General features: G+C 41.8%; 1 protein-coding gene across 2 annotated transcripts in view; it reads right to left on the bottom strand.

Annotated features, from left to right (window-relative positions):
- Positions 1 to 13,566, bottom strand: part of EMB3142 (nuclear pore complex protein (DUF3414)) — a 186,710-nt gene that overhangs the window by 34,639 nt on the left and 138,505 nt on the right. For both annotated transcript variants that reach the window (XR_015692667.1, XM_087689635.1), the window contains exons 27-32: positions 3,772 to 3,864; positions 3,548 to 3,661; positions 3,283 to 3,453; positions 3,140 to 3,195; positions 2,983 to 3,055; positions 2,612 to 2,802 (exon numbers count right to left, since the gene is read on the bottom strand). Coding sequence is in view for 1 of the 2 variants with exons in the window: in XM_087689635.1 (XP_087545761.1) it covers positions 2,612 to 2,802; positions 2,983 to 3,055; positions 3,140 to 3,195; positions 3,283 to 3,453; positions 3,548 to 3,661; positions 3,772 to 3,864 (698 nt within the window). In the remaining variant the exon portion in view is untranslated. The remainder of the gene's footprint in view (positions 1 to 2,611; positions 2,803 to 2,982; positions 3,056 to 3,139; positions 3,196 to 3,282; positions 3,454 to 3,547; positions 3,662 to 3,771; positions 3,865 to 13,566) is intronic.

The following is a 13,566-nucleotide window of genomic DNA, read 5'->3' as shown; positions in this document are numbered from 1 at the left end:
CGCCAAGCAAAGTATTGGCAAAGTCCAGCAAATGCTCCCAGTCTATTTCCTGCGAATCCACAGGTTCGGAGGCAACCTGCGCATAGGAACGGTCCTGAGGACCCATTGGCTCGTCTGAAGTGTGCTTAGAGCGTTTGCCTGCCGGCGGCAGTTCAGAACCCGGAGGCGGCTCCTCCGTGCATGGCACCATATCCTCCGGCTCCTCGGTATCGGAATCAGGGCCAAGGGCTGCCACCGTCCGGTCGAGAAAATCCATATCCAGGCCAGCCAGCCCGCTGTCTTCTCTCTTTCGCTCGCTCCCTCACTGCAGCAGCAGGATGCACTGTCTACAATCTCTGCTCTTCAATAATCTGCTGCCTCCTCGGCACAGATCTGTCCTTGTAAAATGTCTATCTGCCTGTCCCTTCCTCTCTCTCTCTCTCTCTCTCGCTCTTTGTCTCTCTCTCTTGCTCGCTCCGCAAGTCCCGCAGACCGGCACAATCAGGGAACCACCTGGCTGCAGCAACAGGACTGCAACGGGGCACCTGTGCAGAACAGGACAGACGCGCGCCGGTGAACCCCTGACGAATAGGGCGTGTGAAGGCAGGCGAGCAGCTGAGGGCACAGATCCAGGTGAGTGTGCAACGTCCGAGGGGAGACGTCAAGCAGAACTCCTTGCAGTGGGCCACAGTCGCACAGCAGAGGGCGAGCGGGTTTGGACCTGATGGCCACGGCAGAGGACGGATGCGACGGCAGGAAAAGAGGCAGGGACGATGTAGACCTGTGAAGTGCGGGTGTCGTCGGCGGGTGGGTCTTCAGGCGCGCGGGCAGGTCGTCAAACCGTCAGGCATCAGGCAGGTCGTCAGGCAGGTTCTCTCTCTCTCTCTCTCTCTCTCTCTCTCTCTCTCTCTCTCTCTCTCTCTCTCTCTCTCTCTCTCTCTCTCTCTCTCTCTCTCTCTCTCTCTCTCTCTCTCTCTCTCTCTCTCTCTCTCTCTCTCTCTCTCTCTCTCTCTCTCTCTCTCTCTCTCTCTCTCTCTCTCTCTCTCTCTCTCTCTCTCTCTCTCTCTCTCTCTCTCTCTCAAGCTTTGAAGAGTCAATTCTCTTTCTTTCTCTAAGCAAATTATTATCCATATTGATGGGCCCCTCAAATGTGGTTGAAGTCATTGCTAATAATGCATCAACATCATAGCTGTCAATAAACGTGTTTTCTATATCTAGGAAACATTGGCAACGTCCAAGCATTTTTGAAACAAGGAAATCTGGTAAATTGAAATTTTGATCCTTGACGATTTTATTCGGCCCAATTTTACATGTGGGATGAAATTATTATTTCTTTGCTCCTCAAAGGTGGCTTATAAAGAGATGGATTTGAAGTTTCAACATGTTTAATAGCAACTTCTATGATTCATGTGACATATGACATGGTCTGTGGATTCATTTTGAAGTCCTATAGCCACATGAATTGTTATTGATTAATTGCAAATATATGTTCAAGTAGTTTTCAATCTAGGGCATTGCGCTTATTTTATATTGATGAAATCTGAATGATGAATTCTTAAATATGATATGTTGCATATTCAAATTAATGGTCCATTGATTCTTCACTTAGATTTTGTACACCATGTTGAATTGTGTGCAATTGTGTTATCTTAGCCCATGGGACTAAACTACGTTTACATGTATAAAAAATTTAAATGAATTTCATCTCGAATGAAACTCAATTCATACACTTTAGTAAACTTGTATGAAACCTTGGAAACCCATTTATAGCTCCCATTTTAGAAACCCTTGGCAACTATGATTCACATGTCAGCACACGGGGGGGCTTACTTGAGGCCGAGTTTCCCATTGTATGGACTCCATATGAAGTCATTATTTGGACTTGCTCATGCAGGACATTAGGAAGCTCAAGTGGGTGAAGAGGGTGGTGTATAACGCTAGATCGATTGTCACTTTCTTCACAATAAAGGTGAAGGTGCTTGCAACATACCAAGTATGGTCCACCGCCAAATAGTAGTGTTCACTCTATGGAATTAGCAAGATGAGCACGAGATAAAGGAAGCCAAGCCTATGCAACCCTTGTGATTCAATGAACAATTTTGGCAAAAGGTTCATGCTATTATTATTGCTATGAATCTCTTGTATAGCGTGTTGTGTAATGAGTGAGTGTGAGGGGTCCAACCAAAGTCACAAGTGACGCAAAATGGTATGGGGCTAGGGAATTGGAAATGGGGAGAAATTTCCATCATTTATGACTATATAGTCACATGGAATGGGATGTAGGATGGAAAGAAGTTAATGTTCTTGCAATTCCTAGGTCCAATCACTCAATACTTGTGCTTCACTTGGTGATCTGAAGGTTTCCACAGTTTGTACAACTTTGGCCTGATGGCATCAACCCTTGAAATTAAGTAGGTGTGCATCCACATGTGCATTCGCACATGTCTGGGTGCACACATACATCATCCTTAGACACTGATGGCTCTTATCGACAACAGCTACAACACAACCACAAAGGGTATTCACACTAAAGGATTTAACAAATAACCAGAAATATCCTGATAATCTACAAAAATATCATCAATGCAACAAAACACAATAACAGCTTATACTCCATTCCCAAGAAGCATACCTACGGCGTAGGGTTTCAGAGCTGTCTTCACGTAAAATTGATGCAATCAACTTCATGAAGATAGATTGGCATGCACTATTTGATAGACGGGCAGGTGATAAAAGGTCAATGTAAGTAATGTCATCTGTATTGTCACTAGCAGGACAGATGAAGCTTAACTCCTGTAGTTTGGCCATGCATGTCATGACCACCTGCAAGAACACACCCCAAATTGGCAAAATCATGAAAATCATAAAAAACGAACTAAAGGAATATAAGGAAAACATACCTGAATACTTAAAACCAATTGCTGAATATTGAAGAAAACCTCTGGTCAACAACACCTCTTTGCTAACCGGTCTGAAAAACAGATAAATAACCTGATGGCTTACCTGACTCAAAGGAAGAGCCATCTTCAGAGAACAATCAGGAGAGGTGGTTGCTGTTAGGGAAGAATGAATAATCCTACACGTGCATGGAACACTGTTACAAGAGATTCACACAGCTATTGTTGGATTGAGAGGAAAAACATGTAAATGAGAAACTTACTCTAACAAGATTTGCAGCCGGTAGTGCAGAAGATTGAATCGTCGGGATATTGCTACCTACAAATATTAAGGCTTAATGACAAGCATAGCATATCATCTTCCAAGAGCACAAGAACGTGGACATTTATAGAAACCTGGATTTACCTCAACAAGATGCGACCATCCCAACAGCATGTGTAGCTGGGCAGCTTGTTCTTCAACATTCCTATTGAATTTCCAGGCCCACCTTAGCAATTGTTGAACAGCACCCCTTAGCAGAGCCAACCTCTGCTCACCAGCAGGAACAGTGTATTGTAATTCTAACCGCTTGTATTCCTGCAGATGTCTTCACATCAGATACATCTCCCTCCAATGTTAGATTGAAATCCCAGCCATGGTCTGAAACGCACTTTCAAGTTCAAGGACAGACCTGCCAAAGCTTATCCCTGAAGACAGTAAGGTCAATCAGACGATCCCCACGCTCTGAATAATAGTAAACGCCACCTTCTTCAACAGAACCAGCTTTTCCAAGAATTTCACTCACCTGTAGCATCAAATCTTTTTTACTCAATCAAAAACACTCTAAAGACAATTAAAGAAAGGTTGAGCAAATACCGTTAGCACCAAAATAGAGATGAGAGTTTAATCCAATACCGTCAAATCATCCTTTGCAGTTTGCAATTCCCAAGGTAGCTCCATCTGAGTTTCAGGGGGTTGAAATTGAACTATGTCAAGAAGCTCCAAAACCTAAGAAAGTAACATATGTATATCACAAGCTCTGAGACTAGCTCTTAGCATCAGGTAAGACAAATACAACGCATATAGTTTCATTATCTATGTGCAACACGAAGTAATGCAGAACACATCAATACCATCACAGCCATTAACTAATTAAAAAACCCTGTAAACACCACCATCTATTACAGCACTGTGGTATCTTATACATCTCACATTCCTTTTCCTTGGTTCAAAATATGAATAAATCCAAAGTCAATGATCGGATATGTATGATTCAATATCAGTTTATGTACTTTTTCTTTTTTTTTTGGTGTTGGCCCCAAAATTGCCGCACCTTGTGGTATTTCTTTACTTGCAATCCACAACGTGCCAAAGAAGAAATAGAGAGCAGATTCTTCTTTATACCGGGCACAAACAAAGCATCCTATAGGCGGAGAATAGAGCCATCAATGGTTGTGAGCACAATCTCCCCAATACCTCTAACAGGGTATGATGCATTGTTGACACATTGTACAAACTTGCCAACTGAAGCTACACCAACATAAGCAAATAAATCTCTACGAGATGTGATGTGTCTAGAAGCACCACTGTCAAAAAACCACGTGCCTGCATTCTCAGTAGAGCTAAATGCTCAATAAGCCCAAGAAATGTCATAGCTTCATGTGTAAAAGTAATAGTCCTTGTCTGCAACAAAGGACGTGGACTCAGTAGCAGTGGAAGGAGCATCAAAAACAGACATTCTTGACTCCTCCTTGGCGATGCGCTTTCTACATTCAGTGATGTAGTGGCATATTTTCTTGCAATAATGGCATTTTCTCTTTTTGGCTTGCGTGCCCCCTTGTTTTTTACTTCCCTGTGAGGTGCCTGAAGTCCCAAAGCTCTACGGAGCACTCTTTACTTAGCTGACTTTGCCCTTCTATCTAGCCATAAAACCCTGCTCAAAGGCTATGACATCCACACCACTTTTCTTCTTCTTTGCTCCTCCTCTAGAAGCAAACTGACTAACTGAAGAAAGGAAATAGGCCGTGGAGCTATCCTCATTGTGAGGTTCAGGGCAATGTGGAAACCCAAGTACGAAGGAGGTAATGAGTTCAATACAGTAGATATCAGCTGTGCATCTAAATAGTACTCATCAACATTCATAAGTTACTCATGCAAGTCCTGAATTTTGTTCAAGTGATCCTGCATAGAATCACCCTCATCCATCTTCAATGTCTCTAGCTCTTTTTTTAAGAAAGAGATGCGAGTCTCATTCTTACCACCAAACATCTGCTCCAAAGTTAGCCAAGCTTCTCCAAGAAACACGGATCTAGAGCAACGGTGGACGCAAATCACACACATGATACATTATCAGAATGAGGAATTGTAACTCGAGTGAATTAGGTTCCAAGATAGATTAGCTTGGACTCACAAATACAATCTTGAGTGACACAAATTGATTGTATCATTACCTTGAAATGAGTGTCAAGTGCATGCCTTTATAGCTTTATGTATAGTATCACTTTTCTCCTCTCTATGCTTATGGGATTTTGGACATCTCTTCCTAGAGCTTCTAGAACATACACCTTTGTCATATCTCTCATACAAAGCCACTTATGGACAAGCATCATTTGCTATTCTCAACACCCCCCCTCAAATGTTGAGTTCCTACCCTTGCTCGCTTTTGCCCCCCTTGCATGTAAACATGGACCAGGAGACTGGCTCTTTGGCAAGCTAGTCAAGTTAAGGCTTGAAACTTTATATCTTAGTAGGATTTGTTATATCCATTGTGGGAAGCAGATCCACTAAGGGAATACAAGATCCACCATGGAAAAGATCCACTATGGAAAACATGATCTGTTTGGCTTGGGCTCAAGGCTCATCATTACATTGATATTGATCATTTGAGCGTCGTGCATACAACTCATTTTGAATCCGAGAAGGTCTTACTGCGAGTATACTCGAACAGTGTCTAATCCCTTTTTACAAGTGCTTTGTGACAAATATTGAGAAAGACACACAATGCTAGTATCTAAAAATACTTGATGGAAAAATGATTAATCACTTGGATGTCAAGAATGAAACATAAAACGTTGCAATGTGAACAAGATTTACAGCTTCAAGTGTGAAAAAGAAGGTGTGAATGGGCTGGTTCGAATGTCCTTTAAGAGCTAGGGATTTAACCTTACGGCTTCAACCTTAGTATTAGTGTGAAGGCGAGTGTCGAGAGAGAGAGAGAGAGAGAGAGAGAGAGAGAGAGAGAGAGAACGACAAAAAACAACCGAAGGAGGAGTTTGTGGCTGATCGGCGTTGATTTGGTAAGGGTAAGTAGAGAAGGATAGGCTTACATGCACAGGGACAGAGACACAAACACATAAACTTAAAGGTACAAGCACCCCCTTCTTGTTTCGATCCCTTCGCTAGTGCCAAGAGACAATGGATACTCGCTTCTGAACTGAAATTTTCATCATCATCATCATCATCATCATCATCATCATATTCTGCTTCTTCCTCTTCCTTATTGTCCTTACCCTTCAATCCCTTCTTCCGCATGAGTGCAGTCAATGGCACCGTCTCTGTCCTACACAACTCTGCCGTGTTCCACAACCCTTTCCAGTGCGAGATCTCATACGAATGCATCCTACCTCTTACAGACTCAATCTTGAGTGAAAGCTTATTTACGTTGGGTCTGCCGAAGATGAGAAGTACGACCAAGTGCTTGAAAGCGTACTTGTTGGGCCGGTGAATGTTGGCAAGTACAGATTTGTTTTTTAAGCTGATCCTTCAAATACTGCAAAGATCCCTAAAGAAGACATACCAGGGGTTACCGTTCTCCTGTTGTCCTGCTCATACCTAGGGCAAGAATTTGTAAGGGTGGGATACTACGTGAATAATGAGTATGATAATGAGAAGCTAAGAGAAGACCCAAGGTCATTGTGGAGAAGATTCATAGGAACATACTAGCTGATAAGCCAAGGGTTACCAGGTATCCAATCGCATTCCACCCAGAATGGATATGGCAGAGGGCCTTAAGGTGGGTTCAATTTCTACTATCCATTTATGCTAGATTACGACTCACTAGTGACGCTAGAACTAGCTTGCCATGGCTCTGATACCATGTGAAGAAACACGGATCTAGAGCTAGATCAACTATGGTGGACCCAGGTCATACACACGCTACATTATCATAATGAGGAATTGTAACTCAAGTGAATTAGGTTCCAAGAGAGATTAGCTTGGACTCATAAACACAATCTTTAGTGACTCAAATTGATTGTACAATTACCTTCAAATCAGTGTCAAGTACATGCCTTTATAGCTTCATGAATAGTACCACTTTTCTCCTTGGTGCTTATGGTATTTTGAACATCTCTTCCTAGAGCTTCTAGAGCATACATCTTCGTCATATCTCTCATACAAAGCCACTTATGGGCAAGCATCATTTGCTATTCTCAACAAAGCAGCTGCACAATGAATGTGAGGGATGATGGACCGTTGAACTGCCAATGCAATCAGCAACAAAGCGTGTGCATCCCATGTATCCCATGCTGTTTAAGCTGCTGATCTTTGGGGAAGTGGCTGAAGTGCAACAAGCTGAACAGACTGAGGTGCCCGTTGTCTACATCCTCTTGGAGGAGGAGTAGCAGGAGCCACAACTCCGGGCCTAACTTCTTCGCCACTGACATAGTTCCAAAAAATTTTCACAAGAAATACATTCTTCATCATGAAGGAAAAAACTCAGTAATTGTTACCATCCAACCTATCCTCTTTGAATACATAGGTAAATAACATCGCCTCCCCGATTTGCCATGCTACTCAATACCAAAAGAAGGCAAAAGAGCAATGTTCAAAGTGGAATAACTTGGAAATCTCCAAATTTTCCAGAAATTACAGCAAATCGCTGGCTGCAATTAGTACACTAAGGTACACTCTGTCAAAACAGTCAATAATGCAAGTAATCCAAGGTGCATTCAATGTTCAGCAATACTATATGAGCAAAAGCCCCAAAATTATAAAAAACAACCTATTTTAGACTGAGACTGCAGTACATTTGCCATTGTCTTCAAAAACCTCAAAAGCCATAAAATTTCTAATAAATTTGCCAAGAATTTTGCATCATTCATGTCCCACACACGTATCCAGACCGTTGTACGTGTTGGGCAAAAGCCCCTTTTCTAAAGATGAATCTAGAGTAAATAGGTAAAAAAAAATTTAAAAATACCTCTAAAATCAGTCAACCAGTAGAGCTGGTGGCCACAGGCGCACATACAAGTGCTGGCGGGTAGCTGAGTATAGCCGGGCACAGGTACACGGGCATGCTGGGATAGGCGGCATAAGTACAAGTGCAGGCCATACTTCCAAGCGAGTTGACAGGTGTCAGAACCCTAGCGGGAGGGCACAGGACAAGCGGTACTCAACAAGCGCAGGTGCCACTACTGGCGAGCGTCAGAACCTTGGGAGGAGGGTGTTTATCGGGGGCGGTGGACCAAAGGCTGCATGGCCCAAGTGGCTGGTAAGGAGTAGGACATCTCCTTCTGACGGGCTCAGGCTGATTGAGCAGGAGCAAGGCAGCTCCTATAGCTGAGAGTGGACAGGGGGAAGATGTGTGCCGAACCAGGACTCCTGTGAGCTGAGCAGAGCTGATCTATGCAGAGCTTGAGCTTTGATACCAAATGTGAGACGACAGAGAGAGGATCGAAGCTTAGCTCAGAGTGCAGTAGATAGTGTGGAGAGTGAAGCACGACACCCAATGCAATAGACTGAAACAGTGTAATCTGAACGTACAAAGTACAACCCTTAAATCTTAGGCTTGTAGGAGGGTGTTCCCACCCGAACACAATAAGTGCCTATAAGTGTGTGACATAAGCACATACGAAAGAAGACTAAGTCTAGGGGGGAAAGACCTCTCCTAGTGAGAGTAAAAAGTGCCCTAGTGTCCTATTCATCACCGACACTCCTCTGTGAGCGTAGGCGCAAGTGAAAACCCAAAGCGCACATGTGCATGCACATGAGGCAAGTTAGGGCATTGGGTATCATAGCAATTGGCAAAACAGTGTACCTATTCATTTATGAGAGAGGACTTGAGTCAAGCTGAGTTCACATGCTGCTGCCAATAGAGGACTTAGAGTAGTACCTCCCATTAGTTATTCTTACTGTATGAGACAGCTAAACAAATATCATAATGCAATTCATCAATTGTGTTTGGAAAGAGTCCAAGACCTAATTCCTAAACAAACCTTATGACGAAATACGAAAGGAGGCTACAAATGAGTAAGATTAGAGTAGGGCCAATTGGTGCTCATCATTGCTTCAAATAGGATTTCTATGTGCCTCTTGATTGGATTTTGGAAGAGATTTGAGCATAGCTTCAAACCAAAGGTCCTCCTCTTCCTATTGTCAATAGGGTATATAAGTCTAGTAGTCCTAACACCTAGCTTCGATATGACGCATTTCCTATAGCATGTCCAAGACCTAGAGAGCAAGTGACTTATGCACTATCTATGGGACTCATTGCAGCCCAAGAAATGCAAAGGACGGACCAAAAGATTGTCTTCCATAGTACAATTAGGACTATGATAATGATAAGAGGGACAAGAGCTTGGGTCATAGACAGAGGCCTTGCATGTCGATATGAGGATCTTCAAGGAAGTTGTTCCTTTCTCCTTGTTGACGAACAATTGAGCATGATTCCCATGCCATGCCTCATACACAAAGTCAAGTGAGGGGAATTAACACAAATGAAAGCTCATTGTTAGCATTATGTAGCATTATTTATTCATCAGTTCATTTCGACAATGACGAGCAATCTTACCATTGGTGTACAAGACAATCCTACTAAAGGATCCCAACATAGAGAGTATCTCCACATTTTGATGGGAGATGGAAAGACTACAAGGTGACTCTAAGCATATGACGACAATCAGAGATACTTGCATTGCTGGGACTCTAGTGCCCAACTCGACTCACATGTGGTCTCACATCACAACCTACCAAACTGTTTATTTATCAAGAAATTATATTTATGACATATTTAGTAGTCTCTCAAAGGGTTTATTTTATACTTTCTATTTTACATCAAGGATTTTTAAGCTGTTTTTGATAAAAACATGTTTCTTCAGATTGTAAAAAAATAGTTTGATACTCATTAGAATGGACTAACACACTAAGAGATCCACACACAGCATGGTTGCATACTCACTAGAACAAATGCATTCTACATCCTCACATGATAATTTCCAAGACGGAATAGAGGATTAGTGAGCTTCATGTGATTATGACTAGTTGTGAGCTTTGTTCTAAACAGTGAGCCCACAAAGAGGACAACTAGCATCATTGTTGAGGTGGTGGTATAAGTACACACATTCAATCATCTCTACATATCTATAACATCCCTCAACAAGCACTTAAAACTCCAGAACCAATATGAGTGCAGGAAGCAATGGCTTCTTTAGTATGAACCCCCCATAGATCCTAGAGTCGAATGTCCAAAGCCTAACACAAAAACCTCCATTTTGCCAACTCATTTCAAAATTACAATTCATGACTCACAAATTACAATGTATGCAACACAATATACATATAATACACAATGCAAAGTAAAAATAGAATTGGATGTTCATGAGCGGAATCCTTGTACAAAATCCTTGAGGGGAGGCATTTGTCACTAGAGGAGCTCAAGACCCAAGGTAGAGAAGGGGATGCAAGAGTGTCTGGAAGAAGTGGAGGAGGAGGAGGAGATGATCAAGCACATCGGAGGGGGTGTGGTCAAATGAGGGTTGTAATTTTTCTTTAAAAATTTAGGGCCACAAGCCCCTTCTAATACAAGAAACACTTTGAAATGAAACACACTAGGAAGAGTTTGAGAAGGAAATGCGAGGAGGATACACAAGAAGGAAGACGTGATGGGTTGTGCAAAAAAGAGGGATTGTTTTTTATTTTATTTTTTTAAAGGTGCAAGTTTTTGAAATAAAATTAACATTTTTTAGATAAATTAATTTCGCCACCCCATTTCATGAAATGAAACAAAACATTTCATGTGTTTCAAGGCTTCACGTTTCACCACGCTTTTTGGTTACTAGGTGTAGAGGTCTACAACTATGAACAAAGGCTGATCTTCCCTCTCTCATACTCTCCAATTTCTAAATAATTGATTTACTTCTTGCATCATAAGTCTTTGGAAGTCAGTATGTGTGCATTTGTACATCTTTGGATGAGGGATGTCAGTATGACATCCCTCAACAAGCACTGAAAACCCTAGAACCAAGATGAGTGCAAGAAGCAATACGGTTGTGAGATATGAAAAGTACAATACGGTACGGTACCATAAAATACAGTACTGCTTACGACTTTTAAAGATACGATACGGAAAAAATATGTTGCTTTATCCTAAAAGCAACTTAAAACCTAATTCCTTTTGACAAAATGAGATCAAGAACTTGTTAGAAATTAGAATCTCCAATAACCTAATCCCATGGCAGAATCATATTAGTGTAAAGAGCATTTAGCTCATACTTGGCACACATGTTCACCAATGCATTGCCAAGGATAACCTCACCATTGTCCAATAATCCCAGCCTTTGGATCTCAGCATGTATCTCTTTGCCCTTCTTAGTCACTCCTATGCTACTGCAAGCTTTCAAAACACATACAAAGGTGATTGGGTTTGGGGATAAACCCTCATCTTGCATCCGTTCAAAACAATTGAGAGCTTCCTCACCAAGCCCATGCTAGGCATATCGAGAGATTATTGTATTGTGATTCCTTTTACGAAAGATAAAGGATGCTAAGGATACGAAGCTTCTATTGAAATAAAAGATGAAGCAGAAGAGGATGTCTAGTGAAAAGAGAGAATAGCAAATTCTATGCAAAGGTTGAGGGTATAGATGTTCTTGAACTACTTGAGACTTTCCAAATAAAAGAGAAACATTACTACAATTGAGGGAACTATCTTGTATCATCAACAAGCGTGTTTTCTTTCCAAGTAAAAGAGAAACATTACTACAATTGAGGGAACTATCTTGTATCATCAACAAACATGTTCTTCATATTTTAATCAACTACAATAGGAAAAACAACACCAATCTTCTCAAATCTTCACGTAGCATCATATAACAATTCTTCCATAGATTTGTTACAACAAAACTTCAGCACATTCTTCATATTATTCATCAAAAGAGCAAGAGAACATATAGGAATGCTTCACTTTTAATGGGAATCATCACATAGTATTCATCTTCAATAACTTCATAGTCTTCATAATCTCTCACTCATAGATACATTGTTTTGCATAAAAATATAGCTATCTCTCACTCTCTATCTCTCTCACACATGCTCTCTCTCAGTAGTACATTTGAATAATGAAGAATAATCATCCATAACCCCACTTTGGTCATGGATACGCCTCCTAAGAGATATGTTTGATATGAACCCTTTCGTACATGGTACTAGTGCAACTATGGCTTTACTCACTCCCTTAAAAATACTCACTTTGTTTGTTACCCAAGCTATTGCTTTCCAAGTCACTATGATAGTTTCTATTGTGATGTGAAAGACCGTCCTAAGGACTCTCCTCCACACCTCTTGGTTTCAGGCACAATCACACACTCACTACCTTTCAATATCTTCTTACTCTCCATATCTAACAGATGGCACTCGGGCCCTGCCCCATAACCAAGATCTTAAGCAAGCCTCCTCCAAAAGTTGCCAAAACAAAAACTAAGACACCCAAGAGCATGTTGGCTCTCTTCTAATGCTACTTGGTGGTGTAGGTGAAGAAGGCCACATTAGATGGTGTCAAGGTCTCGGTCTCTCTAAAAACCCTCTACTAGATCCCATTATAATCTTTGTAGGGGTCTCATACGTTGGTCCAACCATCCTTCGATCTAGCAAGTAAAAAGGGTCCAAGCCAATGTACCATCTCCTCTCACAACATACTACTACTCAGAAGACAGCAGCGATTCCTACATCATGAAAGTGAAGGTTCTCTCTCCTAGTGCCCATAACCCAAAGTAGGATGTCCCCTCTCAAAAATAGACCTATCCAAGGGTATGCAATATCACTAGAGCGGAGATGAACCATTCACTCAAGCCATCCATAGGCCCCAAGTGAACCAAGATGATGAAATACATGCAATCTCATGCTCTACCACGCACCACTACGATATCCACCACATGGACCAACGATGTCTTTCGCATCTTCCTTCTCTTCAAATGTGACACTATGCCACACCACTCCTCTTCACGTTCACAGGCATGACCATTGCTTTGTCGCAGCATGATGGAAATAGAGGCTTCTCCAAATACTAGAGCAATCCAATGCCGTCTCTAAACAGCTCTAGTGAGCACGATAGCTTTAAATGACAAAACAACACTGATACAGTCATAATGTAGTGAAATGAGAAAGGAAAATGGCTTGTGCATTACCTTGGTCAAGGGAGAGTAGCAGAGGGAGTGTGAATGGCTGCAAAGATCTCAAACACAGAGAAAAGCCATACAGATTCAAGTGCAAATTAACATGCATGGGAACAAGGCTTATAGACCATAATCAACATAATGAGCAATTATGAAATAGGGAAAGGAAGCCTACATCAGATCATATTCTCAAAACATAGAAAGACAGATCAGTCACGGGAAGGATACAAAACAGAAGAGCAACGTTGCAGCTCTGCAGCAGATAAGGCAGCACACCACCCAACACAGCTGTCAACTTCGTGGATCATCCCCCCAACAGCCC

The sequence above is a fragment of the Lygodium microphyllum genome, chromosome 12 (genome assembly GCF_053477565.2).
Source record: "Lygodium microphyllum isolate KBCC chromosome 12, Lygodium_microphyllum_v1.1.10, whole genome shotgun sequence".
NCBI lineage: Eukaryota > Viridiplantae > Streptophyta > Polypodiopsida > Schizaeales > Lygodiaceae > Lygodium > Lygodium microphyllum.
This window is presented reverse-complemented; position numbering and strand designations above follow the sequence as displayed.